General features: G+C 47.0%; 1 protein-coding gene across 2 annotated transcripts; it reads right to left on the bottom strand.

Annotated features, from left to right (window-relative positions):
- On the bottom strand, nucleotides 1–26,652 carry VWA2 (von Willebrand factor A domain containing 2). 2 transcript variants are annotated; one of them, XM_030488461.1, is made up of 14 exons: nucleotides 26,619–26,652; nucleotides 20,007–20,065; nucleotides 19,359–19,433; nucleotides 17,915–18,048; nucleotides 15,515–15,624; nucleotides 10,147–10,341; nucleotides 9,667–9,797; nucleotides 8,934–9,066; nucleotides 7,183–7,238; nucleotides 6,193–6,300; nucleotides 4,707–5,288; nucleotides 3,841–4,392; nucleotides 987–1,109; nucleotides 1–394 (listed from the first exon to the last, which is right to left on the bottom strand). In XM_030488461.1, exons 2-14 carry the CDS (start codon nucleotides 20,053–20,055, stop codon nucleotides 261–263), a joined length of 2,382 nt encoding a protein of 793 aa, XP_030344321.1. In that variant the 5' UTR covers nucleotides 20,056–20,065; nucleotides 26,619–26,652; the 3' UTR covers nucleotides 1–260. The 2 variants fall into 2 exon arrangements, with proteins under 2 accessions (XP_030344321.1, XP_030344320.1); XM_030488460.1 differs by lacking the exon at nucleotides 26,619–26,652 and adding an exon at nucleotides 26,313–26,350.
- Between the last annotated feature and the right edge of the window lie 1,133 nt (nucleotides 26,653–27,785).

Below are 27,785 nucleotides of genomic sequence, written 5' to 3'. Positions count from 1 at the left end.
TATAATCACACAGCACCAGAATCTGGATGAGGAAATGCAAAATGCCAATAATAAATACATAAACACAAATATTTACTGCAATTATAAAAGAAAGAGAGCACTGGGAAGCCCAGTTTGTGCAATGCAAGAACTGGGAATGGCCTCGGCACGTTCCCTGTGCTGGAGCAACTCAGTCACTGCCAGGGTCAGCAGTAGCTTGCTGGGTTGTGCTGGCACTCAGAGTTCTTGGATGGAGAACTGGAGCGCTCAGTGCATCTGTGTCAGTGTCTATGATCCACATGTCTTCTGGTGTGCTGGGGGGCTCTGGAGAAGTGCTGCAAAGCCCTTGGAAGCCACTGCACATGGGAGTGCGGAGGAAGGACTGGGGATCGTGGAGAATCACCCCGGAGAACTCCTGTTGCAGAAGAGAAGCACGGAAGTGGGATAAGGGCTTTCAGACCAAGGGAGAATATCACACTCAGTCCATTACAACCCAAGAAGCAACGACTCTCTTAAGCTGTCATACGTTAGAGGCCATGGAGTGGAGGTCAGAACTCCTGGGCTCAGACAAAGAGCACAACACTGGACAAGGGAAAACCCACTCAGCTAAGAACTTCCCACTATAGGCACAGGAACACCTCTGGAGAGCCAGAGGCTCACCGATTCCTGGCCATTGCCTCCCAGCTGAAGAGGAGGAAGGCAATGGGGAGACTTTTGCACCATGGAAAGCACTGAAAGCAATATGGGTGGGAGGGTGGCGGTGTGGTGTAGCACACTCCAACAGAGGCAGCTCCCTCACATTAAAAGGGAGCCAGAGATTTCCACCTTGGGAGTCAAGGAGGGATTGTGACAGAGGCCACATCAGCACCAAGACCCAGCCACTAAGCAGCTGCCCAAGAGTTACAGCCACATATCTGCTCGAGGGAGAGGTGGAGATGTGGGATCCATTCAGAGGGGCTGGGCAGAACGGATGGCGTCTGCCGTGGTTGCTATCTGCTGATGCTTACTGCTCTCACAGTGGGGTCCTTCCCAGCCGTGGCACTCACACCGGTAGCTTTCAGGTCCAAGGATACATACGCCCTGGTTCATGCATGGGTTGGGCTTGCACAGGTTCACAGGGCTTTTTGCTTCTGCAACAAACACAAGCAGAACAGCAGGCTCAGGAGCATCTACAGAGTATTAACAGCTAGGACACATGTCCATGTTCATCAGGAATGCTGCAAAAGTAACCACAAGTATCTACCCCAGACATCAAAAGATGTGACCTAGGCCTAGTGGGATTGGAAAACCACACTAACACGGCAGAGGGTGCAAGCTCACAACCCTGTTTTGACATAAAGGACAAACTCCTCTGTGTTTAACCTAGAGAGAGGAAAAACAGAGGAGGAGAACATTCTTAATAAATTTTAAAAGTGTGACAGCATGTTAGGCTGCATACCAAAGAAAATCAAAACAGAGCATCTTCAGAGCTGTGCAATAACATGTGAGCACCTCTAAGCCCCCACATCCAGACACAGCCAATGCAGAGCAAGACGCATGCCCTGCTCCAAGCAGTTTACAACCCCAAACACCACTGGAGTCCAAACCCCACTTTGCCCTAGAGAGGACCCGAGTTACCACTAGCGAGGAGCAAGGACAAGAAGTTAGCTGGGAAGCAGAGGTGGCATGAATGGAAAACAGCACAGGAAACATTTCTGTGCTTCTTTCTAGGAGGCTTGATTGAAAAGCCTGCAACCACAGCCCAAGCTGTTATTAGCTCTGTTCGTGTGAAGTATGTGACAGCTTTCCCAACCCTCTTAACACCACAGAGCCCAGCTGTCAGCAGGGCTGGCAATGTTTCATGCTGCCTTCCTGTAAATACATTAGGTTAAGCAGCAGCATCCCAGAGGGATTTGCTTCCAGTCTGCTGGCAACACCACTGCAGTGTTGGTAAGGGTGTGAAATTCCTCTGCAGAACAACTGTGTGGGGTAGAGACTGGAGCTGCTATCCTTGCTCTTTGCTCTGTGGTAGAAAAAGCACAGAGGGAGTAGGAAAAGAGGGAGAAGGAAAGGATGTTAACTCTATCCCCTATCCATCAGGATGGTTACCACAGCTCACCACACATTGCACTTGTTCTCCCTGTACAGATAACGACATGTGTGCATCAACTCTCAACCTGCGCCTAAGATTGGCAAGATTGTCATCGAAAGTCAGGTTTTTGAGAGTCAAATCCTAGATATGAGACATCTTAATCTTTAGTTCCTGTTGATTTTATATGGAGCCAGGTTGGATTCAACAACATTTCTGTCATCATGGGACATCTCAGGTGGTGTCCTGCCTGGTAGTACATCCCCAGAGATGGACACTTCTGTTTTCACTGTGGGTTGGTAGAGCTGCTGGCAAATGAAAGCCAGACCTCTTGGACACACCACTCATCTTCCAGGTGCTGGCTGCTCCCCAGAGAGCTTTTCCATAGCACTCTGCTCCACATGTTATGCATCCACCACTTCCTCCATGGCTGCTCCACAGCATAACCTCGCGGTCCCTGTCTGGGGGAATCACACTATTCCACCCAGACTCCATTTCTCTGAACTCAAGCCTACTGTTAACACAGTATCATCTGAAATAAGTTTCTTGCACTTGAGGGATTATAACCTTTAATGATCTCAAGAGTTTGTGTTTCCATTAATCAGATTCATATATATTTAATGCTTGGGATCTTTTCTGCTAGCCCTCAGATTGCTTTTTTATGGTCTCTCTTCAGCTGAGCCTCAGAATAAATATGATATTGCAGGTGTCCAGAGGCAGGGTCTGTTTCTCAAATACTTTTATCATGAGTCATAAATATCTTTTAAGTCCTTTCACAGACAATGATTCTGTTATTCAGTCTTGGACTTGGGAGTAGAAGACTGAATGAAGGGTTTATCTCCACATCACCCTTGGTCCCAGCCTATCTAGTACAAACGGTGATTACCTGCCCATGAAATGAAAGCAGCAATTCAGTCTCAGGAAATGATATGTTATTACCCTGACTCATTGAACCTTGCCGCCTTTTCCCCTTCATCTGTAGCGTTGTAGTTAATTTCATGGTACAGTACATTGTTTTTGTAATAACACAGCTGAAAATACCACTGCAAAAGGAGCACATTGAAAAGCTCCAGGTAGAAACCGTCTGCAGAGCCTGCCAGGAGACCAGCTTCTCACCCCAAAGAGGCAGTGCTCTAGTTCTTTCTAACCCTGAAGGAGCCACGGGCATGCCCAGAGATGAAAAGGACCTTTGATAGTGCTGAAGCTCAACATGCTTCTTCATTTGATCTTACAAACGAGTTAAAACATAACAAAAGCAAACAGATAGATGTTAAACTCAGACTATTTTGAATGAGAAACAAGGCATGGCATTTTAACTAGAAGCGCTTTCACCACCACTAATGTCTGCAAACCAGGGCTGCTATCCTTTCTAAAGAGCTGATTTCCATCAAACACAGGCACTCACACTCTGTGCTGTTGGCTGCAGAAACATGTCGCCTTAACCCCCCCAGCAACACTGCATGGGGTACGGCAATGCACAGCAAGTTCTACAGGTTTAAAGCAACCTCAGAAAAAGAACAAACTTCTTTTTCTCTCAGGGAAGGCAGAACCTAGGCCTGGCAGGGCTGGAAAGAGCCTCTCACACTAAGCCCAGTCTCACTCACTGGACAGAGTCTTGGGACTCAGTCCAGTTGGTTCCTATTCCTACAGATCACCAGATCTCTATGCCATAGTTTCCCTACCTGTAAAAGGCAAAAGACAGTATTGAGCTCACTTGGTAAAGCATCAGAAAACCTATGATAACGATGCCTGGTGGCACCAGCATAAAGAGAAAGGATGAGATGTTCTCTCACCTTCACAGATTCTTTCGATGATGAGGTCTTGGTAATAATGCAGGTCCTCATAGGAGGAGATGTGGACCAGGTAGTTGGGAGACCCAGCAACCCTCAGCAGCATGTCCCTCTGCGCATCCCCAATGACAACCACAAACACCAAGATGCCGTTGTGCCTCAGCTGCTGAGCTGGGGCAGCTGCATCCTCCATACCACCTCCATTTGTGAGCAGCACCACTACCTTATTGACGCCAGGTCTTGCTCCCTTCTGCACTGTCATCACATCACCATAAACGTGCAGCAAGGCACTGCCAGCAGAGCCCAAGTCCCCGAGGAAAGGCACCTGGTCGATGGCTTGGAGGACAGCAGAATTGCTCGTGTGGGTGTCCAAAGCAAACACGGTGTGAGCTCTGCTGCCATAGATCACAAGGGCAATTTGGGTGACATCCCGGTTGATGCTGAAGTGCGAAGAGCTGCTCCTGACAAAGGCTCTTAGCTGCAGGAAATTCTCCAGGCCAACTCCAGATGAAGCATCCACCGCAAATGCCAAGTCAAGAGACTGCGCCTGGCAGCCTGGATAAGAGAGTGCAAACATGCTATTTCTCAGAATATGTATGTACTCATTTCTGACCAAAAGCAAGCAAGGGGGAAAACGGTGGGCAAAATTCATCACTGCTGATTACTGGAGGGTGATCTACAACCCTGTCACACCAATAGCTACAGACCCATCAGAAAAAGCAGGGATGGAGGGTTAGTCCCTGCATCTATGACTGACGCAAAAAAACCCAGAAGGACATTCATCGTTCCATCCTTCCCTCGTCCCCTGTTCAAAAGACCTCCTTGTGGATTAACAAACTCATCCCGCAATGCCTGTATCACAGTCTTACCTCCAGGATAGTCCGCACTGCAGATTCTTCTCTGCAGCTCTGGGATCCTGTTGAACAGGTCCTGGGGGTCAGAGTAGACAATTGCCTGCTTTGGATTGCCAGTCACCTTGATCAGCTCTGCTCTCATGAAGCTGCTGCCTACACCGATCAAGAAGAGATCATGGTCCCTCACGTACTTAGCCGCTTCTGCCACCGGATCCTGAGACTTGGAGTCAGTGAGCAAGACAACCACACGTGGGAGATCATCCTTCATGTGTGCAGAGGTTGGGGTGCTCCTAAAACCGTGCCGTGCAATGTATTGCAGGGCTCTGCCTGTCAGGGTTCCTCCTCCACTGAAATTCAAAGCATCAATGCTCTTCATGAGACTGACTGCATCCTTGTGTTGCCCCACTTCAATGGGTATCCTGACACCATTATCATACTGGGCCACCCCCACGTTCATTGGCGAGTCCTGGCCCATCACTCCTAGGAGGAACCTCTTGAGGAATGCCTTGTAGCGCAGGAACCCTTCCAGCGTGACCCCCGATGAGCTGTCCACCAGGAAAAGGAGATCCACGCTGCACTCCAGGCTCAGCTTTGGTGCTGAAAAGGGAGACACCAATTTATCATTGGCAGGGCAACAAGACAAACATGGGAAGACCTCAGCTGGTGCCTGCTGAAAGCCCTGTGGTGTGGAGAAGGGACACGGTGTCCAGCAGCCTAGATGGTTTGCCAGTCTCTATATGCCATAAGCTGGAGGACAACTGTGCCAGAACTGTGCTTTATTTTGGTTGGATGCCACATAAGCCTTCAGAGACAGGAAATGCCTATGAGAGTCTGGGGGAAATCCTGAACTTGTGGATAGCAAACTTCAAACTAGAAATGACAACTCCTCTCTCTAAGTTCTCTGGGAAAAACATTCTGAGTTTTCTGGAGGGAGAGTCCAAGCACCAGACCCTCATCTGTAACATCCTGAGACACTTTAAAGCGGGAGTTTTGATTCTGGGGGATGCAAGCGCAAAGCATTTCCTGGAGATCGGGACCTTCTTCGGTTTCTTACATTGGACCCCAAAAATCAGGAATCCCTCTTCAGCCCATGTGTGCAGGGAAGGAACCAACAGCCACACCTATGTGTCTGTCCCTGTTTCTCTGTTCTCCTGCTCACATGGCACCTGCATTTAGAACCAAAGGCAGCCACACCAGGGTGAGATTATTGGTATCGGTGCTCTCCATATCCGCAAGGTTTCTGAGCAGCGAGACCCAGTCACTGGGACTGACACAGCCATAACCAGCACAAGAAACCCATAGAATACCAGGTTGGAAGGGACCTCAAGAATCATCTCGTCCAACCCTTGCAGAATCATAGAACAGAGAAAACAGCCTGTCTTCTGGAGAGAAGCCCAAAGGTTGCAGCCCAACCCCAGTTGTCCCTATGGCCATGCAACAGACACCGCAAAGGCAGGACTCAACCAACAGGGAAAGAGGGAGAGCGCAGGTTCACACCTACCGCAGTGGATGTCTCCTCCGTACCCCACCGGGCAGAGGCAGTGGTATTTGTGCAGTCCCTCTGGGACACACGTGCCCCCGTTCTGGCATGGCTGGGAGTCACAAGGATCTAAATGGGACCAGGGAAAGGAAAGAGAGGGAGTCAACAGGGAGCCTGCCCCTTCCCACCCTGTGCCATCAGTGGAAATGGCATCTCTTGCTGCAAAGTCTGAACTAACGTAGGGTCACGTGCACCCTCACTTCCATGGCAATTTCATTTTGGGATGACTCTCCAACAGGCAGTGTTAAGAAAGCAAACCAGACCACGAGCTCTCTTCATTTCCTTTGGAATAACACCAATGAAATTACATTTGTGTAAATACAGGGTTGCTAAAGGTCACACAGCCCAGTCAGTTTTACACCAGCAATGAAATGATCAGAGTCTGGCCTGCTGCTTGGGCAATGTTATACTGAAAGAAAATAAAGCCACTGTCACCTGAACCAGTAAAAATGTGGGGTTAAGGGCAGAACTGGAGCACCACAGCTATTCCCACAGTCACAAAAACAGGCTGGCAACCAGCAAGGGCCAGGTTCCCTGCTAAACTGACCATGGTACCAAATGAATGACTGGAGGCATCTCACTGCACACTCCCCTAGCTGGAGAGCCGTGACTCCCTGCAGGCATTAGGAAGCAGTGCAAGCCTCTGCCCCAGGGACACGAGCAGGTGAGGATTAACTGGCTCCTCAAGTGGAAGGAGAAATGACGGGGAGATATTTTAATCCAAAAAAGCTCCTGGTTATAGATACCCATGGCACAAAAAAAAAATGGATGTAATATCAACTGCTTGCTAAGGATGACATTTTCTCACTCAGTACAAAACTTTTAGGAATGAAAGTAAGTAAAGCACCTTCACTTTCATTCTTTTTATTCCTTAGTTATTTTAGTCTTCTTATTCTTTAGTTCTTACCTTTCCTGCTTTTTAAATAAAATCTGTAAAAGGCTAAATCCTACCTGAACATACAGTTCGGAAGCATCTGGATGGGTGTTTTATCAAGACTCTCTTCCATCTGAAACAGGAAGAATAAAACTTATCATGTATTTAAAGATTAACAAGGTATCTTCTAGGTTGACCTTATGGTGCTTCAATGGAACAAATTTTCTCTGAAAACACCATTTTTCAAAACAAGTATTTCAAAAGAAAATGTCCATTCTGAGTGAGGAGGCAAAAGAAAAATTATTTCACCAAATCTACTCTTTTGGATTTGAATTCTATATTGATGTTTTACACTTAAATATTTAGATGTATTTTTTAGGCTCCAAATTATTTTGTTGTTATTGCTACAGAAAAGATGTTACAGTTTTTACTCTAAATTTGAATGAAAGGAAAAATTCACAGCAGTGAGAATTTGTTATTCAATATGAATTCTGGCGTCTAACTTATCCAGCTGTAACTAGTGGACGAGCAAGGTTTAGACCGGGAAGAAATCCTCAGCCTTCAGCTGAGCCTCCCAGTGGGATCTTTTAGCTTCTTCCATCATTTCCTTTCCCTAAGGTGACTTGAAAAAAACCAGAACTCTGGAGGAGAAATGTAATTTGCCACATGTAAGAAGGCAGGTAACACTGGTTCCTGACAGGGAAATGATTTCTGCTTTTTCTCATCCCTGTTAATGATGTTTCTATTTCCCCAATACCTTGCAGCTTCACTATGCCACTGATTTTCCTGTGCTCTGTGCTAGGGCTGCTCAAACTTGCAGCAACTGTGGCCAAGACCATCGCTTTTGGGATGCCGTAGGCAAGCCACAAGCTGCTCTGCTTTCCCACGCTGGCTGTAAGGTACAAGGATCTGGAAACACTCACAGACATTAGGACAGGCCTGAAATAATCCATACAGTCATCCCCCAGTATATCCATGCACAGGCCGTTACGCACAGCCCAGATCCAGGGTGATTTCCAAACATTAATCTGACCGCCTGGTATTAAAACAAACACACAAACCATCTCTTCAAAGGGGAAACACCCCCCCCCGCCAATTTCTGTACACCACCACTTGCACTCAGCTGTTTTTATCAGCAAAGAGCACGAAGCAGCCTTTCCCTTCACAGCTCATTTTTAAAGCATTTCTCCTGCTATATCAACTGCAGTGACAATGTTATTTGAAGGACCTGACATGCTTTATGGGTTTTCAGCTCCAGCCTCCTCTCCCTGAGCAAGAGGACATTTTCCTCATAAAGCTCACTGCCATTGTCCTGATAATGCAGCTCTTTGTGTGCATCCCAGTTTTGGCACTGCTGCACTATGACTGGGGGGTATTTTCCCAGTGACTGGAGCCTCTCCATAGGAAAGTCCTTCCCATGTCCCACAGGGCAGCCAAGCAAAGGAAAAGGGGCTTCTCCGTAAGGAAGAAAGCCTGAGCAGATGAAAACAAAACTAGCATCAATACAGGGAGCCAGATCTAGAAACCCTCTGCAGTACAGAGTACTGAGATGCAAACTTCAAAGCCTCTCACTTCAACAGATAGGAAACCAATCCCAAACCCATTTTCTAATATTCATGGTGCTTCTGCGCTAATCATCTTCTGCTTGTCTCAGCTCCTACTCTTACCCTTTGCTTCCCAGATCAGCCAATGGTCAGGGCAGGGAGAGCCTCTTCTAAGGTCTAAAGACCACGTTTGCACCAGTCAAGGTCAGATAAAAGCCTCATTGCTGTCTCTCTTATGTTCTCTCAGCCCCACTCACTTTTAGAGCTCTGGGTGTCCAACTCACCTGTAGAAAGGGCACAGTGAAGCCCGCACTGCATTTGGCTGCTTTGAGCCTTTCCAGCACACGTAGTTTCCAGCCAGCTCTTTCACAGTCTCCAGGGTGCTGCGTTCACAAGGGTGGGATTCAACTCTGCAGCCTGTAGCAAAGGACAAATGCAAACTAGGATTAATGCACAAAAATATGAAGTCTGTGTGGTGGTGAAGTATCCACCTAAAATGGGTCAGTCCTCCTCATCTACCTGCCAGCAGCAAACCAGACAGTGATTCACAGAGCCTCCAAAGACCCCAGAAGAGAATTTTCCTGTTGACAAGCTCACCAGCCTGCCCCACTTTCTGGTGTGCTCACTACTCAGTGAGCTTCCTTTGCTTCGCACTGCTGAGTTCAGGGTTCAATGACAATTTTTCAGCCCCTTTGGTGCCTTCATCATAGAATCAGCTGGGCTGGAAAAGACCTTTAATATCATCAAGTCCAATCTCTACACCAGCACTGCCAAGACCACCGCTAAACCATGTCACTAAGGGCCTCATCTACACGGTTTGTGAACACTTCCAGGGATGGTGATTCCACCACTTGGAGCCACCAGCATGCCATTCAGTTTGGACACCAGAAGCAGGATAACTCAGAGTGCAACACCTAATTCCCCTGTATGCTTTCTGACACCGCCTCATCTTCCTCACTCAGTGACACGGTCCAAGTTCAAAGCATGGGCATGAAGACGGAGCCAGAATGGGGTTACCTGGAGCAGTGGTGCTGCAGACAGAGCCAGTGAGGGTGCTGTACAGGCCGTTGGCAGCATCATCAGCATCCCCAGCAAAGAGCACGTGCTGCTCCGTGGGCTCACTGGCCAGCATGTGCAGCTCTTCCCACCTGCAGAGCAAGGAGGGGTTCAACCACTCAGTTATCCCCAAAGAACTGAGTATCAAAACGGACCCTGTGCAGCAAATAGAGAACTGATAAATGACACTCTTCAAACACCCTGTGTTTAATCTTAGGTGGTCACATAGCTCTAACTCAGTGAGAGAGCTTCCTTCACCAACTCTGGTCCTCCTTCTGTACCAGTCACCAAAACAGCGTTTCCTCCATGCCTGTCTTACCCCACAAATCCCCCTTTTCTCTTTCCAAAACTCACATCTAGCACAAGACCACCCCTTGCTCACTAGGACTTGCCATTTGGCTAGCTGGGCCTCCAATTCCCACTCTATGGGAAGTTTCTTACCTTGGAAACTTGATTCCCACTGCAAAAACCATAATTTGTCTCTCCTTCACCTGCATTGCAGGCATCGCAGTGCTGCCCTGGGACTTGCCATCTGAAATGATGATCAGGACTTCAGGGACACTCGAGTTTCTGCCACCAGGGAATCCCTTGCGGAGAATGTACTTCAGAGCCTGACCTGTCTCTGTGCTCCCACCTCTAGAAAGAAGGGAGATAAAATCAGAACAGTGAAAGTCAAAGCTCTTGTCCTGCTGTTGAATTTACCATTTGATTTTCAAGTTTCCACCCTCTAATAATGGGAAACTTAGCGCATTTCTGCCTGTTGCCACAGAACACATCCACAGAGATGTCTAATTCTGTCATTTTTGTCATCTCCCTATCAATAGGCCACATCTACTCACCCTTACCTCCCTCCTCTCCAACCCAGAATGGTCTCCAGAAGACTTCCAAAACACAGCAGTGTGTTTCTGTAACTGGAGCAAGAACCAGAGCTCTCAGATATTTGAGTTTTATTTCCAGCTATGACAAATGCCTCGACTGCTTCTGGTCTTCCTTCTGAAAGCTGCAGTTGCTGCTTTAAGAGTTGTGTGGAAGAGCTGTTTTATCACAACCTCTCGTATTCCAGTCAGAAACACAGTACAAGCGGGCAAAATGAACAAACACCAGCATCTCAAAGTGGTTTCCTTTCGATGCATAAAGATGCTATAAATCCTTGCCACATTTCATCCTTTTCCCTCCATGGAACCTTCTGCCGTTCTTAGACCAAGAGCAAGACAGGGAGATATGTGTCCCAGCTTGTAACTGAGTCTGCAGTCCAGCAGTGTGCAGAGTCATGGCCTTTTTCTCCATAGTTTATCTGCAGGTTAATTTGATTTTCTACTAAAAGTCATTTGTCCATCCTGCTCCTGAAAACACAAATACAGAAAGCTTCTTACTGTATCTCTAGAAACTCAGAAGGACTGGACACAAGGGATGCTTTCTTCAGGGCTTCACCAGTGCCTTTTATGTGTGGAAAGTAAATGTTAAGAAAAGCCACCTGATGCTCCAGCAGTCTAAAACCATGATAAACTCAATCAAAAGTGATACTCTCATCTGCTAGGTTGCCTGTCAGTAGCACTGGTATGATAGGGGAGGTGCACTAGCCATTGATATTCACACAAGCTGTACCTATCAGTTCTCATTTTGGAGATGGGATCACCTGGAAGAAGCACAAGGCACTTAAAATGTGGCACAAGTTACCTACCTGCTACAGCACATTTGTGGTTCACATGCCAAAGCTGCCTTACTCCTCATACTGTCTGCACTCAGCAGTGTCCTGAAGTCCTTGCAGGGCCTGGGAGCCCTCAGGTCTGGGCTATCATGGAGCTTGTCTGGGTGTCTCGCCTGTCAAGAATTTCTTCCAATACATGTCATTCAAAGGGGATGGAGATAGCCCTGCCACCCTTTGCTTACAAGTGAGTGGGATCTCAAGAGATGAGGGGACAGACTTGTAAAAGCATCAGATGGTCCTGTCTGAAAATCTGCTCTGAAGAGCTGACTGGTGGGATGGTCCTGAAAATAAGTGAATCTGGGGAGCAGGATGAAGGGGTGCACAAGCTGACCTCTGAAGGAATGAAAAATGTTATCTTGGACCAAAGATAAAAGAAGCAGATTTGAGCGCTGATTCTGGGTCCTTCTCCACAAAACCATCTATTCCCTCTTGCCTGGCCCCCCAAAAAGCAGTTTCTAGCAGTGCAAGGAATCAGCTACCTCCATAATTTGGCAGCCCTTGAATTCTCCCCTGGAAAAGGGAATGTTTCTGAGGTAGAAAGCGATTAGTTCAATACTCAGCAATCCTCTCAGTAGCAAAGTACTAAACCCACATCAGGATTCAGGTACTAAAGGGGGCACATTCCAGCAAGGACACATGCTGATGGTGACATAAATCAGCAGGCAAAATGCGCTGCTGCTAAGCATTAGGAAATGGCAGGCATCAAGCCTTGCAGCTGTGCAATAACTCCCAAGGAAAAGCAACCTTGATTGCAGTATTAGTACAAAATAAGCTACAGGTTGCCAGAGAACAGCTTTAGTCAAAGATGCTTTAGAAATCCTGAGACTCATTTATTGTGAGATTATTAATGAATAAGATCTGTTGACTGCTGGATGCCTTCTTAGCCTAAGAGCCTTATTGCCCTGCTGAGCCTGTAGATACTGGAGCTGGCTGTCTGAAGTATGCTGCACACCAGCACAGAGCCGCAGGGAAGGAAAGGAGGTCCCTCTGGCAGCAGGGATGCTCACCACAGGCAGGGTTATGGCCAGTGTCTGCACAGCACAAGGGTCTCTTGGTGATGGCATACTGGACATGAACTGAGAAGGAGCCCCTCATTGCAAGTGTGAAGATAAAGCAGAAGGGAATAAAAAGGGGAGTGCTATACCTACACAGGGGTCTTGGAGGGGAATAACAACTTGTGCTTTTTATGAGCTGTGCATTTACTCTAGTTCTTATTTCTTCCTAGTGAGCTCTGTGGGGCAGGGACTGTCCTCCTCTGCATTCAAGACTTAACTTTAAATGACTGCTAGACTGCTCAAGACCAGGCTCCATCCATGTTCTATGTACCATGAAATGTCACCAGAATTATATATAAAATTATCATCTCTGTCAGGCTGAGGCAGGAATGATGACACTGTGAGCCAAACACTGCAGTTTTATTAAAGTAAAAGCCATGGGTAACCTAACAGAGACCTCAGAGAGGAGGCAGGAGATGGTCTCACCTCTACCTTGCAGGGTGAGGTTTGGTGGACTGTGCAGCTGGACCCCAAGGTGAAAGCAGCCTCAGCTGCCCCAACTCCCCATCCACCTCCTACACTTGGAGATGTAGGCTTCCCAGGCAGCCCCTGATGCAACCAATTCAAGCTTCACATCAACCACCTCGTTTCCCATCCGGTCAGCACCAGGCTATGACTTTGCTTCAACTCAATACACTGGAAAAAAGCCTTTTGTCCCCTATAAAAACCAAGGGCAACCCACAATGCAAGTTCTTCAGCTGTTGTCACCAGCTTTGGCCCCTGCCTACAACTCATTAACTCTTTTTGGTGTTGGAGGAATAAACATTTGCTTATCTCAAAGGGGTAAATTCTGCACTGATGTGAGTCTCCCTCTTCCATTCTTGGTAGTTCTCCATCTGCACAAGGCGAGAGGTCTGTAATGTGCCATGTCTGACTGGACATTTGATGCCAGAGAGAGCCCAGTTCACTGGGTACATGCTCCAGACCTGTTGGCAATTAAGTCATGAGATCGAAGGAGATGTTTCCAGCTGTCTTCTACTTCTACCAAGGAGCTGTGCTATAAATCACTTCCTATAATTGCCTTTTAGGGCTGCTTTTATAGCCATCCAGAGCAAGCAAGGGGAACAAAACCACAAGCATCATTCATTTCTTCAAGGCATCATGTTGTCCTTTAGCTGTGTTGACACAAACACACCCTATTTTCTTTCTGAATACCCATCCTTTGCTTTAGCACCTGATTCACTTGTTCAAGAAAAGCATTTGATCATGCCCAAGTTCATCATTTCCTACTCATTTCATACTGTGTTCACAGCATGTCCAAATCTGCCTTTTCCTGACCAGATGTCAGCAGCTGTCAGATGCTTCAATGAAAAGTGCTGTGCATGAGAGAAAATATATTGTGCATAGTCAGTCTGATGACAGAATCTTGATGAACTCAGTAACCTGTGCCCACGTGAGCCCTGAGGATTAAAAAAAGCTAATAAAGAGTCTCTGCATTAAAGCTCCTTAAATTCAGTTTCTTATCAATTTTCACTGTTTTTTGACACAGTGGGTGTGTGTTCAAGGCATTACTCCAATAAAGGTTTTCTGAAGCTGGAGGAGATCTGGACTTTACCTGCTGCCTTTCCGCGGGGACAGCACTAAGAGGCTTTCTCTCCTGTAACCAGCTGTTGACTTGCATGAAAGAAAATCATAAGAAATTTAGCTTTTGAGATTACTGCCAAATTTGGTTGAATTTGGCCAATGAATCAAAAGCCATTTGGATGGGATTCACAGACAGAGACCAGCAGGCTCCAAATAAATCACAGAAGCTTCACTTCAGTCTGGTGCTGCCTCCTTTCAAGCGCTCTCAGCTCCATGCCTGGAGCACTGGGCTGAAGTCAAGAAGCGCCTCGCTGGCCAAAGGCTCATCAGAAGCACATCAAGAAGCCTCTCAACCGAGATGTCAGACACCCACCTTTTTCAGAAGCCAACTGGAATCCATCTGTAGCTGTTTCATCTGCTTTGAAATGTCAGCTTTTCATTTAAACTAGATGGAACAGCCAAGCACAAGGTCATTCTTTCTGTTTGATCTGTCAGCATCCATGTGTTGTCATCAAGGAATTTCAGTGCCAGACACAAAACACTGCTCCATTTCCTCTGCTCTCACAGGCTTTCAGCCAACAGCCAAAGAGGAGGAGTGTAACTTGTTTTCTGTAAGATTTTCCTGTAACCTTACATGAAAGGTTTTCTTGATTTGATAAACTTGTCAAAAGCAATACAACAAAATCAGCCAATTGGTCTTGTTTGAAAAAATCAAAAGTGATCCCATTTGCCTGCAATATGTACATCATGCTGAGAGCAGCAGACATCCATGAGAAATGCTGACCTAACCTTTACCCCTAATGCAGATCAGCTGAAGAAGGAGTAGACACCCACAGGCCATACCAGTACCTCAGCTGTCATCAAAACAAGTGTTATTTTGGGGTGGTTGTCAGATCCTTTGTAGATTGAAAAGTATTTCTTAGAGATGAAAAGTTTGGGTTTTGAGAGGCTCTAAGGACAAAGCTTCTCTGGGCTTCTGGCTCCATTTCCTGAGGTCATGGGAACGCATCCAAGTCTTAACATCCAGCAAGAAAAAAGTTTCCCTGCAAAAACCCGATCCTCTTGAAATCAGCAGATACACATGCACAGATATTTGGGGACCAGGAATTCATCACTACCTCATAAGACAAAGCAAGCTGTAACCACCAAAAACATGAAGATACACACTTTTCTGCCTTTGCTCAGCCATGTGGAAATGCCACACTTGCTTTCCCTGGAAGCATGTTATCCACAAATGGCCAGAAGAACCCACCAGGAGGATCATGGAAAATTCTCCCCATTTACCATGTTATAGTGGGACACTGAAAACTTTCCCTCCTATAAAATTCCACTGGCAAAGCTGGACCATGCTGCATGTTTTTAGCGGACTGTGGATTATGGACCACAGTGTCCATCCACCCTCCTCCCCAAGGGCATCACTCTGGTGTATGCACAGCAGAGGTGATGTTCAGACCTCAACAAACTCCCAGTCCAGAGATCATTCATGGCCCCAAAAACAAGAAGAGGTGTAAAATAAGCTGACCTGAACACAATCCTCTCGATTCTCTCTTTCACCTCTTGTTTGGTTAAATACAAATCCAGTGGGAATTCAAGGTGGGGAGTTGAGCTGAACTGTATCAATCCCACACGGACCTGAAAGAAAAGGTTGAAGATTATGAAAGGTGTCTGTGAGAATTTTACCCTTTTGGTCAATTTACAGATTTGGGAAGACAAGCTCTGTTTTTCATATTGAGCCACTGGCACTCTCAATGAACTTCAAAAAGGAGCACAGGCCACAGAATTACCTATGCAGACTATAAACAAGGCAAAAAAGTTCATCTGCAAACAACGTGAGCCTCTGCTGCAGTCACAGGCAGCTCAAGATCCATATTTATCCATTCAGAGCAGCGAGGAGCCTCAAGCGCACTAAGTTCATAAATAACACCTTTTATACCAAGGCAGCTGTACACTGCACAGGCAATCTTTCCATTATTAAAAGCAGCTCCCTCCGGCATCAAGCACAGCAGGCAACACAAACCAATTATTTTTCCACTACCTCCTCTAAAACTGTTTTCTGTCATTGGAAATGCAAATAGACTAAATTGTATGTATTGGGCAATACAATCAGGATACTTCATTGAAGCCTGACAAGAAATTTTATGGAATGTGACAACTTCAAAGGTGAAAAAACTACTGATTTTCAGTCCGGTCGATGTGAGGATTAAGTGGAATGCTAGGGGAAGGATGGTATTTAGAAATAAATCAACCCACCAAATCTGCAAATATTAAATGTTCAGATTCTTTTACCTAAGCCTATATTGCAGTCTAGTTGAAGGTGTCCCTACTCATTGCAGAGGGGTTGGACTAGATGACCTTTGAAGGTCCAAACCAAACCATTCTATGATTCTATGCAAAGTCTCTACTCTCAGTCAATTTATTATGACCCATGAAAAGGGAATGGCCATTTAACCTAAGCCGCCCAGCATCTCTCAAAGCTTCACTTGTGCACTGTGGCTCCTTATCATCATTGCCCAGGCTGCAGAAAGCTCCCTGTGCTGTGTGGCTGTAAGCTGAGATCTGAAGGGTGAAAAATTTCTTACATGAGAAAATGACAGAGGGGAATAGTGATTTCAGCTTCCAAAGGATCCTTCAACAGGGGCAGAGCAGCAGCTTTTGATTTTAGGACCTGGAGCAGTGGTGGCAGTTGGTCCGAAGTAGATTTTTGAGTACAAGTCTAAGTACCCCTGCCGTGGGAACCAGGAGCAAACACAAGAGCTGCCTCCATTCCTTTGCTCCGAGACCTCTCTGGAGAATCAGACATGGACCGAGGGTTCCCAAAGCTGCAGCAGGCCCAGATCTACCCTCTGTCCTGCCTCAGGTTCCTCTTCCTGCTATGCAGAGACCTTGCATCCCTACCACAACCTTCCCAAAGACCTGCCATTTACTTGGAAAGGCTCTGGCAGGGAATAAAGTACAAGCACCATCCCAGCCAGCTCCAAGGCCTCTGGCTAGGACAGAGTGATGTGGGACTGGATGCACAGCTGGAACTGCAGCTGGATCTGACTTGAAATCTCCTCAAACCCTGGGATGTGCCATTTGGGCCCAGAGGTGCCTCAAGGATGGCTCCAGGAAGCAGGTAAGACCTGAAGGAGCCCAGACTGTGGCTACAGCGGCACAGCTCCCATCACTCTTTGCAGATACAGCACCCAGAATTAGACTTCGATTTGAACCAAGGTCTGGGATAAGAATGGACAAGGAAGAACATGGTATAGCTACATTTGTCCATTCATCTTAGTGTGGTTTATACTGGATATCTGTAAACACCAGCTGCTTGAGCTCCAGCTGACAGTCCCAGATGGCCACTTCTGTGTTCTCATTGGTGAGCACCAGGAGGTGAGGAGTGCAGTGATACCTTGGAGAACTAATGCAGCATACAGATCCCCAAACGCCTCAATATATAGCCTTTGCCTTGCAATGAACTCTTCCCCTTCAGCCCTTTTTGGCTTATTTTGGAACAGAGACCTTCTAGGAGAAGCAGAGCAAACAGACTTTATCATCTACATCTGTACAGAAAGGCAGTTAACTTCCCAGAGACTAACTTTGCAACTTTCCAGGGAAAAACAACAAAGAGCCAACCATTTTAATCTATGAGCATCCAAACCAAAATAAAAATCAGTAAAAAAACCCAAATCATAATCTTTAACCTGAAAGATTATGTCTTTTTCTCAAGACCAAGTGGAACTGCTTAAAATCTGTGATGAATCAAGAAGTGCCCTCCAATCCCACTACTTCACAAACCTCCATCTCATCTTTCTAGGCAAATACTCTGACCCCATGGTAGCTGCTAGGTTGAATTTTGCAATTTCACTCATCACGTTATCACTGGCCTTTCCATGCATTGCCAAGCTTTTTGAACCTAAAATGAGACATTCCTGGCACTCACCCTGTCTGGATGGATGTCCAAGGCATCACAGAGCTTGCCTGCAAAGTGCTTAGACCTTTCAAAGCTTCCTTTGCCAATGCTGTAGGAGCCGTCCAAGAGGAAAAGGACATCTAATGAAGCAGAGCACTGCATCACTAGAAGAAAAAGATAGACGCTCTGAAACTGCACCTTATTAGTCTCACTGCCTGGAAGCAGACAGCCGAGAGCAGAAAATACAGACAAATAGATCTGCAGAGGACAGACACAACCCAAAGCCCACATGCACTCCTGCTCTGACCTGCGCTGGTTCAGCCCTGTCGTGGTTTAAGCCCAGCCAGGTTTTTTGCTAGCAAAACCCTGAATTTGTAGTTAGGGTTTTCTAATAGCAGATTATGAGGGATTGAAAGCTATAAAGCATTCCCTTCTGGGTCACTGGTTCTTCTAACGGGGCAACCAGCCTTGCCCTGGAGCACTGCATTGGGGATGAGCTGGAGCACAGCCTACCCACCAGCTCTGTCCCGGCTTGTCAGCCTTGCCCTCGCTGCTGGTCTGAATGTGGAGATGCAACAACCTGGGTGCTCAGTGCAGCCACCGACCGCAGCTGCCTGCCTAAGCATGCACAGAGGAAGCTGCTGTACCTCCATCCCATTGTAGGCTTGGCATGGAGACATGGAGGATAGGTTGGATGGGGCTTGGAGCAACCTGGTCTAGTGGAAGGTGTCCCTGCCTGTGGCAGGGGGTTGGAACTGGATGATCTTAAGGTCCCTTCCAACCCAAGCCATTCGGTGACTCTATGTCTGCAGCCCACAAAAGGGCTCTTGGTGATGTGCATCAGTGAGAAACATCCAAATACAGCACATCAGGATGGAAAGCCTGAGCTGAACACCTGGTGCTAAGGATGGGGGCGTGCCTGGCATAGGAAAACATGTAATCTATCACTTGGCAGGCAGACAATAGAAAATAATGGCTAGCAGGAGAATGCATGATACAGTCTCCGAGTAACCAATTGAGTGTATGTCAAGGGAGCTGTAGGTGAACATGGTTTGCTGGCATCCAGAATCCAGTCATCCCTATTCGCTGCATTGTGGCTGGTGCTGGCTTCACCACCTGAACAAATGAGCCACATGAGAGGTCTAATCGAGTCTGTGATTAAACACAGCTCCTTAAACCAGGATTGCTTGAAACAGGCTCTGAAGGAACTGACAGAAACAACAGCCAGTTGGCAAATAACCAATATGGGAAAAACAGAGCAGTTTGCATCCCAGGAGAGCAGTGAGGGGGAAAACCAGGCTAGGGCAGAAGCAGCTACAATGCTGTGCTTGCCAGACCACTGCAGGGGCCTTATAGACTGAACAAGGTCCAATAAACAAACAAACAAACAGATAGATAAATATAGAAAACAACAATAAAATGAAGAAAGAAGGAATACAGAAAATAGAAAAACCTGCTTTAAAAATGAACTTACACTGGCCAGCAGCTGAGATCTTGCTAACCATCTCCTGGTCAGCGTGAATTTCTTGTATACCCCACACCAGCAAAACTGTGGGATCAAACAATCACCCATCAACACTAAGAACTGCCTTAATAAAGACAAACAAACACACACACCGGCTTTAATCTACAGCAGCAGAAATGCTGGTTTACTGTATAGATTTCATGTCTGCAATAATGTGTATCCATGGGAGGAAATTCCTTCTGGCAGCGACACAGAGAGCATGAAAAATGCCAGGGACCCTACTCCAGCACAGAGGAGGACAGTCGTCTGCCCACTGCATGCAGGGACACGGTGCAAGAACGACAGCTAGGCCAGGCTTAGGCTTCAAAGATTACAGTCATAAGCACTGGAGACATTTATGAACTTTTAATATCGTAAAAACGCCAGCTTTTTCCATATCAATCAGCTTTTCACATATACAGATGTTTGAATTCTCAGCAAAACTGGTTCTCCAGGTATTATTTTTTCCCCTTCTCTGTGAAACTGAGGGGTTTATCTGCAAACGTCCTGGAGAGGCATTGATTGGGCTTTCGTTCCTCAGAACAAGGAACTCCAGCCGGAGCCGGGGAAGCATCCGAAACAGAAACCACTGATGAAAAATGACAACTTCAAACATACCTTGGGGAAGCAGGAAAATGCAGATGGACTCAAACAACAAGAGGATCATGGTGACAAATCTGAAAGAAAAATAAAGGAGAGGAATATTGATCCAATGCCTAAAGCTGGATTCTTTACCTGCAGCTGATCATCTCATTGCTGGTTATCTCATGGGATGAGTTCAGATGAGTTCTGAGGGGCAAAGGCAACTCCTACCCTGGGGAGGAGGGTGGGAAACAAATAGAAGGAAAAACAGCAAAATGAGGAAAAGACAGAAAAGAGTCTCCCTGTGCGCTCGTCTCCTTCCCTAGCAAGACCGGAGGAAGCAGGCTTGAAGCAGAGGGAGCACATAGCCTCTCTCCTCTCCTTCCCTCCGTGGCCATCCAGACCTCTGCTCTCCTTGTCCTTTCCTCCTTGTCATTGTACCTCTCTCTCAAAGCCAAGTCCCATCCGGGTCCCCACTGCCTTCAGGGAGCCAAACACAGCTCCTTTGGGGGCTCACTAAGCATGGGGCAGAGCCATGTGCCCCCAACCCCACCATCCATCCCCGCCTTGGCCAGCGCTGCAGCCCATCATTGCAGGTCTTCAATAACACTCAGCCACAGGCTCTTTCATGCCTTATATCTTGCAAGGGCTGGCTTTCTGGGGAGATGTTTTTATGTACAACTGTCCAGCAAAGTCAGTTTTCTGCTCATTTCTCCTTTGAAATCAGCAAGGCTGCCATCACGTTGTAGATGGACTTCAGTGACACTTTCAAGCATGCCCACATTTAGACCAAGCACGTCTGGCTGAGGCCTTGGCTTTCTAGTTAAAACATGTATATTTATTTTTTCTCCAGATTAAAAGCACTGGGTGCACTCACTAGAGCAAATCTGACCAGATTCACGCTGTGTCTCTTCCTTTCTCGTTACAAAAGCAGATTTTCTTCATGCAGTTATGGACAAATAAAAGCATTTCTTGATAATCAGCTCTAGTAGCCAAGTGTTTTTCCAAGCAAATAGAGAGGGCTTTTGCTCAGGAAAGACTTTCCTCTACAGCAAATGATATATTTAATAAGCAGGTAGGAAGAACTGATTCTTGTTAGTGAAATCACCAAAATAGGCACATTCCCATCACTCCAGATGCCAATTCTTTTCAAGTGTAATGTGCAAACCTCACTAGTCAGGGCAGTGGTGGTCAGGAAATGGCTTCATGGAGCATTCCCACACTGTCTGTCCCAGTCCAACCCTCAACTGGTATTGTCCTGGGCACATCTGTACATTAGCTCCTGCAGGAAGGAACATACTTAGTCTAAGAAAGGTGCCAAGCAGTGGTTTCTCTGTCCCACTGTTTGACCTTGGATTTAGTGTTCTGTGCTGGCATCTCACTTCCTCAGTTTCCCCAGTCTGTAAGATTGGGTGCCAGCACCCCCTGCGCTTCCATAGGTGGGAAGACCCCACCAACACACAGGCAAATTCCCAGTGACACGTAAAACTTTAAACCCCAGGACACGAGCCAAGCTTTCAGCAATAGAAACTTCTCCTCTGGGCAAGCTTTTCTCTTCAGAGGAGCGGGTGAGACACCCGAAGTCTTGTCTTGCACTAGAGCATCAATCTCGGACCCTTCCCTTTGCCAGGGGAACCTCTAACACTCACCCCAGACACCAAATGGTCAGACCAAAGGCCCATTAAGCCCATGCAGCTTCCTGCACCTCAACACCCCTCACATCAGACGAGGCAAGGCCCTGCTCAGTTACCTGCACCATAATGAAGAGGAGACATGGGAAAGCATCATTAGGGATTACAGACACAATAGTGCTCTGTGTCTTGCGGCTCTTTACCCAGTACCAGTTGCTTTACAAGCATCACTCTTCAACACATCCTCCCAACACCCCCAAATTAACAGTGCCAAGTTAACAGATCCAAAGCTTGCTTAAGTAAAGGGGGGCAAACACAAAACATGCCTTCATCAAGGAAGCCCTTGTGCCCCTCAGTAGCTTCAAGCCCTGGCACATGCCACAGAGGTAAGGTCATCCTTCTGCCATGCCCTGAGGACATTCTGTCTAGCAGCTAATTCCAGAGCACACAACACCCAAAGGAGGACAAGCCTCTGCCTGCAACCAGATGTGAGGGGATTTCAGGTTGTTTTCATACAAAACGTTGACAGGTCGAGATGTTTCTACAGCTTGGCCTTATCTTGGGCTTACATCAACTAATTTGCAGGATGAATTCTTTGCCTTTCAGCCCAGACAGACTCCCAGCAGCAGGAACTGAAAGAAAACCACATCATCACCCACTGCTCATCAGCATTAGCCCAGGATTAGCATTAGCCCAGGACCTTTAGACAGCAGCTTTGCTGGGGCTGCTATGGTGAGTGAAGGACCTTTTCATTTTATCTTCCTGACCATTTAGAAAGGGAATTTCAGAAATATCTGCATTAGTACTGAGTCAAAATAATCTTTTTAACCATGATTAGTCAAAAGTAGTATTTTTTGTAACCAGATTCTCACATCTATATGATCACAACTTACGCAAAGCTAAGTAAGAGTGTAATCACATGTACCTTCTTTGGAGGAGTGGGACAAGAGGGGAGGGAGAGGTAAAGGGTGAAAAAGCTCCTCTTGACAAGTATCTTCCCAACATGGTTTTCACCACCTGCAGAATATCTCACCTTCCTTACTCTTAGTAAAGAGACAGAACCAAACCCTGATCTGAAAACACAGTGAACCAACACCACCGGGTTGCTCACCTGGATGTCGACCCAGGTCCAACAGCAAAGCTGTGCCTGCAGCAGGGCAAATACCTGCCTGAGAAGGGATTCAAAACGTATCATGGGCTGGTGTCTCTGTAGGGAAGAGAAAGGGCTTGCAGCTGATGTCGTGTACCTTGCTAAACTTGCCTGGCACAAAACACCACCACGAGATGCTATCCTGTGTATACCTGTATGAGCACACCCTGATTCTACAGTCTGTTACAGGAACAGTTGATATTGTGTATGATACTTTGGGGCAAATGTTACACTTCTCCTGGGACAAGTAGAAGATACATAAAATTACCAGTTGCTGTAATTAATTACCTTCTCTTCTCATCTCAAAGACTTGGCTTGCAACAAAAGGCATTTCCAGCTCATTTTTCAAGCTGTCCCCCTTTTATTTAATAATAGGGGGGAAAGCAGAAAGATTATACTGCATATTCATTAAAGCATGTTCTCAACAAGGCAAGGACTCCCTGTTCCCTTTGGTCTGCCTGGCAGCATGTTGCACCAGCTTGCTGAGGGGACTCACTGCTATGCGCTCCTTTGATGTTTAAGTGTGGGGAGTGAAGAGAGGAGGCCAGTTTTGCTGCCTCCTCTCTCAGTCTTCCTCGGCCTGTTTTCCATAAGTCAATTTTACTTTTCCTTCTTGTCTAGGTTTGGAGGCAGTGGGTCATCCCTATTGGGAGCTCTGGGTGTCCCCTCTGTCTGGCCACAGGCACTGACCCAGCTGGGGTAGCTAACAGGGGGAGGAGGAAGATGACAGAGAAACATTTAAATTCTCCTTAAAACAAACGATACAAATTTCAGCCTAAAACTTTTGACACTTTTTCTCCTCAAGTGATAAACAAGACTAAATTTCCGTGAGATGTTCTGCAAAACCAGCTTGTTTATTCACCCCCCCTTGCTTCTGCATGGAGGAACAGTTCTGACAGGGTCTTTTACTCTCCATGCAGTAAGGGCTCCTGTATCTAAGAGACTTAATCTTGCAGCACTCATATGGGTAACTGTCAAAATCAATATACTGCAGATCAGCTACAGTATGACCCACGAGTTATGGAACAAAAGGCACTTTTCGTCCCCCAGAGCTTGTGCTAAACTTACTGTGTGGCTTGTTTTGACAGAAGTGCTCATGCTGCTACTTTGCCTGTGGCTAGAGCAGCAGGAGTGTCTCTGTGAATGTCTCATCTCTCTTTTGCTGCATGCCACATGCAAGACCACCCAGGGGAGCTGGAGCCTGCCTCAGCATTGCAAGCACTCAGCACTTGCGTGCAGCAGCGGGCAGCCAATGCTGGTACTGGGAAGAAATGTATGGGGTGGCAGAGAAAAGGGGTGCAGGGATCTGCGGGAACTTGGTGTCTTAGGAGAAACCAATAGCATAAGAAACTGAATATGCAAACAACGTAATTATATTGAGGCTATGAAGAATGCAGGTAACTTGCTCACGTACCCACTGAGAACTACTAATTCAAGGCAATGGGATCTGGTGTAATGATTGTCACTGTCCCTGTTGCCCCTCGCTGTGCAAATCTATGGAGGCTACAGCTGGGACCTGACAATGCCTTGCACCAGCCAGAAACATCCCCACCTGAGGGGAATCAACTACTGATGTGCCCACACCATGTGCAGGTGTGAATGGTTCACAAAGAATGAGGTGGAGGACTGCGCTCCCTGCACCTTTCTCATGCACATCAGCAAGACAACATCTCCCCGCTTCATTCGTTAGATACACCACCATGCCACACAGGTCCCTTTGTCCAAAAGCTTTCCAGAGGGACAGGAAGATCTTAGGTTGGTCACCTCATCTTAGAAGACAAGAAAACCTCTGCTATTTCACTTGGTGGTGTCACTGTCCCACACTGCCCGTACTCCTGCAGGGCTGGAAGAAGTGCTTGCTGTCTGCAACAGAAGCAAACCACTGGCCAAAGACATCAAGCTGGTTGCTAATGAAGCCAACACTCAAACTATAGGGACCTACTGGCTGGCTTGGAAGGACAAACCTCACAACAGGAATAAGGACTTAAAGATTGCTGTGATGAGCCTCCCTCTTGAGGAAACTAAATTGTGGTCTGTCCTTCCCCACACACCCAACACTGCAGAAGCAGAGGAACTGCCTTTCCAAGCCAGTCAGTTGCAGTGGTTACCTACAGCAGAGCTAACATCTCTGGTATTCAGTTTAGCGAGACAGCCTGTCCTCACCTCAGTGTGCATGACATCAAGATGTTCCTGATCATCTCATACCCCACCCCTCTTACAACACTAACCCAAATTCACACCTTATTCTCCTGCTGCATCTCTGCAAGCCTCAGGGACAAGCCACAACCTGGGAATTTTCTCCACAGCATTACTCCTGCAAACACATACAAGCTGTTACCTGCATGCATTTTCAGGACAGCAGTCTGTGCACCCCTTCCTAAAAGAGTTATAGAAAGTGGGACTTTTCCACAGGTTTGAAGGTTTTACGCAGAACTGGTATAGGGTCAAAAGAGATTTTTTTAAGTCATTCCATCCACTTAGTCCTCTTAGAGTCTTCACAGAAGATCCAAACATCTTTAGGGGCACACACTGAGGATGGTGTGGTTAACCCTGCCAGGGATGGGGCAGCCACAGCTTCTCTGGGCAGCCTGTGCCAGCGCCTCACCACCCTCACAGTAATATACAAACAAAACAGAAGTCAACTTTGCAGAAGCCACTGCGAAATCACCTTCACATTTTCCAAGTCACATTTTAGTCTGTTCACATTTCCCTACACCACTTGGAAGCAGGGTCCCACCACCTCCTTGCTTTTCACTCCAGGTCTCTGGGCATAGCATCTTCATCCCTCTTTAACACACAGAGAAGCCAGGATACAGAGAGACAAAGTGACTTGCTCACAGGTACATGAATTTGTAGTACAACTACGACTCAGCCAGAGTCCCTCTCTAGCCACTGCACCATGCCAGGAAAACCTGCTATCATGTGTACTCAAAGACAGGGGCTTCTCTAATTTCTTCAGTGAAGTACCAAAGCCTGGGCAGGCTACAGATATCATTCCAGGTCCTTCAGTTCTTGCCTTTGTGTCTTCTACAGAAGGGTTTTCATTAAGGATGTGAGACACAACCTGTCTGAAGCCTGCCCTGGCAAGTTCAGCACTTTTTCCCCTGGCTGCACCTCAAAACTGCTGGAAACAAGTCAATTAAAGCATTAGAGCAGGGGCCAGGGCTGCTTTTCTACATGGTGGTGATGGGGTTTTGTTATTTTAATAACACAGCATAGCACTATTCATTCATTACCGTGAACAAATTCATCCCTTGTTCAAGACGAGCCTGACCCAATCCGCATTACCGAGCACAGGAGCAAAACTTATGTTCCTGGGGAGCACCGCGCTACCGCACCAAAGGCGGAACACACAGAGGCTAGGCACAACCTCCTCTAAGTACCAGGTCCTGGGACGGGACATCGGCTCATGAACGAGGCTTTCGGGTGCCTTGCTCCATCGCCTCCCTGCAACCCAACCAGCACATGGGCTCCGAGGTGTCCCGCCGGCCCCCCGTTGCTCCCCAGCACCCCGCGGAGCAGGGTGTCCCTCGCAGCCCGCCCACCTGCCCGGACACTCACCCCGGTGCTATCGCCTCCTCGTCCCGCCCGGCCGCCCCTGCGCTTCCCAGGCTGGCAGGGGGCGGCAGCCGCAGCCCCGGCCCCCAAGCGCCGGGAGGAGGAAGAGGAGAAGGAGGTGGAGGTGAAGGAGCTGCCCGCCCAGCATTCCCCCCGCTCCTGGTGCCGCAGGGACCCGTCGCCAGCCCCGCTCCAGCCACCGAGCGCACCCGCAGCACCTCCGCTTTCCCACATGGCCCCGAGCAGGAGCTTTAAGATGTTACCAACTAAAACAGAGGGAGAAATAACCCAGTTTAACTTGCATTTTACCTTTTCTCTGCCAGTTCTGCCTTGCGAAGCCTTGTGCACCTAAGGGGTTTATGAGCAGCCTCCTTCCCACTTGGGTTTATATCGCGTTCAGCTGCGCCAGCCTCTCCTCCTCACCCAGCACGTCCTGCCATCTACAGTTAGGATTTAGGGTAAAAAAACCCAAACCCGAGAACGGCCAGCTTGCTCTAGGTTACCTCCAGGATGCACACTGCTGTATCCACTCATCCCGCAGACTAAGCGCAGCTGGGAATGGTGGTGCCCCAGAGCACAGGTAACAGGAGGAGAGGTAAAACCACAGACCAGAGGTTGCTTTGCAACACCCACAGCCATGAAGCAGCTTCAGCTTTTTTATTGTTTTTAGAGAATGCTTTCCCTAATGTTTATTTTTCCACAGAAAACTATTCTCTACCTGTGAGTAAAAGTACTATATTCACACCTACTACACGTAGAGGAATTGAGGGGACTTGTTTTAAAAATGATGGCTTTTTTCCTTTCTCCTTTTACAACTGAAGATGTGCAGAAGATTCTTTGAATCTAATATTCTTTGAAAAGTATTAACTTAATAAAGTTTGGCGTTATAAATACCTACATTTTCTAAGAATAAAGTGGAATTTAAGTGATAATATTATTCTGCTAATGGAAGCTATACCACAGTAGCAGATCCCATTCCTGCATGAGTTTTCCTTACTCTGCTTTTCACATCTTCTCTCCTACAGGCCATACTCACCCTTGAAACTGAGCAATACAGACTCCACAAGAAGAATAAGGACACACGATGAGCTGTGCTCGCAGTAAAGAACTTCTTCCTAATATTTAACCTAAATCTTCCCTTCAGACATAATCACAGATGGAAATTTACTTTAAATTCTGTACTAGCATTTAGATAAAAACAATCTATAGCTGACAATTTATCACTTCAAGAACAGATTTCAATTACAGATTAAGAGTAGCAGAGAAAAGCAAGAGGAAGCCAAGGCTACATCAGAAAGTCCAACAGGTTTCCACATTTCTTGCTTGACATGTCCCTACATCAGTGTTCCCAAAGAAGTCCTCTGAAATTAAGGAGTGAACTAAGTCTCTGAACCATACCAAGTCTCTTACTTCTCCTTTCTTTCCGCTGTATAGAAGAATTACTGCCAGATACCTTTGTGCTGCACCATACATACA

Source organism: Strigops habroptila, chromosome 5 (assembly GCF_004027225.2).
Source record: "Strigops habroptila isolate Jane chromosome 5, bStrHab1.2.pri, whole genome shotgun sequence".
Classification (NCBI taxonomy): domain Eukaryota; kingdom Metazoa; phylum Chordata; class Aves; order Psittaciformes; family Psittacidae; genus Strigops; species Strigops habroptila.
Note: the sequence above shows the minus strand (reverse complement) of the source record. Positions and strands in the feature narration are given on the sequence as shown.

What these genes read in the sequence shown, in the direction of transcription:
- VWA2 (XM_030488461.1), bottom strand. Translation starts at nt 20,055, where the DNA reads ATGATCCTCTTGTTGTTTGAGTCCATCTGCATTTTCCTGCTTCCCCAA. An exon ending in TCACTGTGCCCTTTCTACAG is followed by an intron (nt 7,239 to 8,933) that starts GTGAGTTGGACA and finishes TTCCTGTTTCAG; the next exon opens with ATGGAAGAGAGTCTTGATAA. An exon ending in AGGACCCCACTGTGAGAGCA is followed by an intron (nt 395 to 986) that starts GTAAGCATCAGC and finishes CTTCTGCAACAG; the next exon opens with GAGTTCTCCGGGGTGATTCT.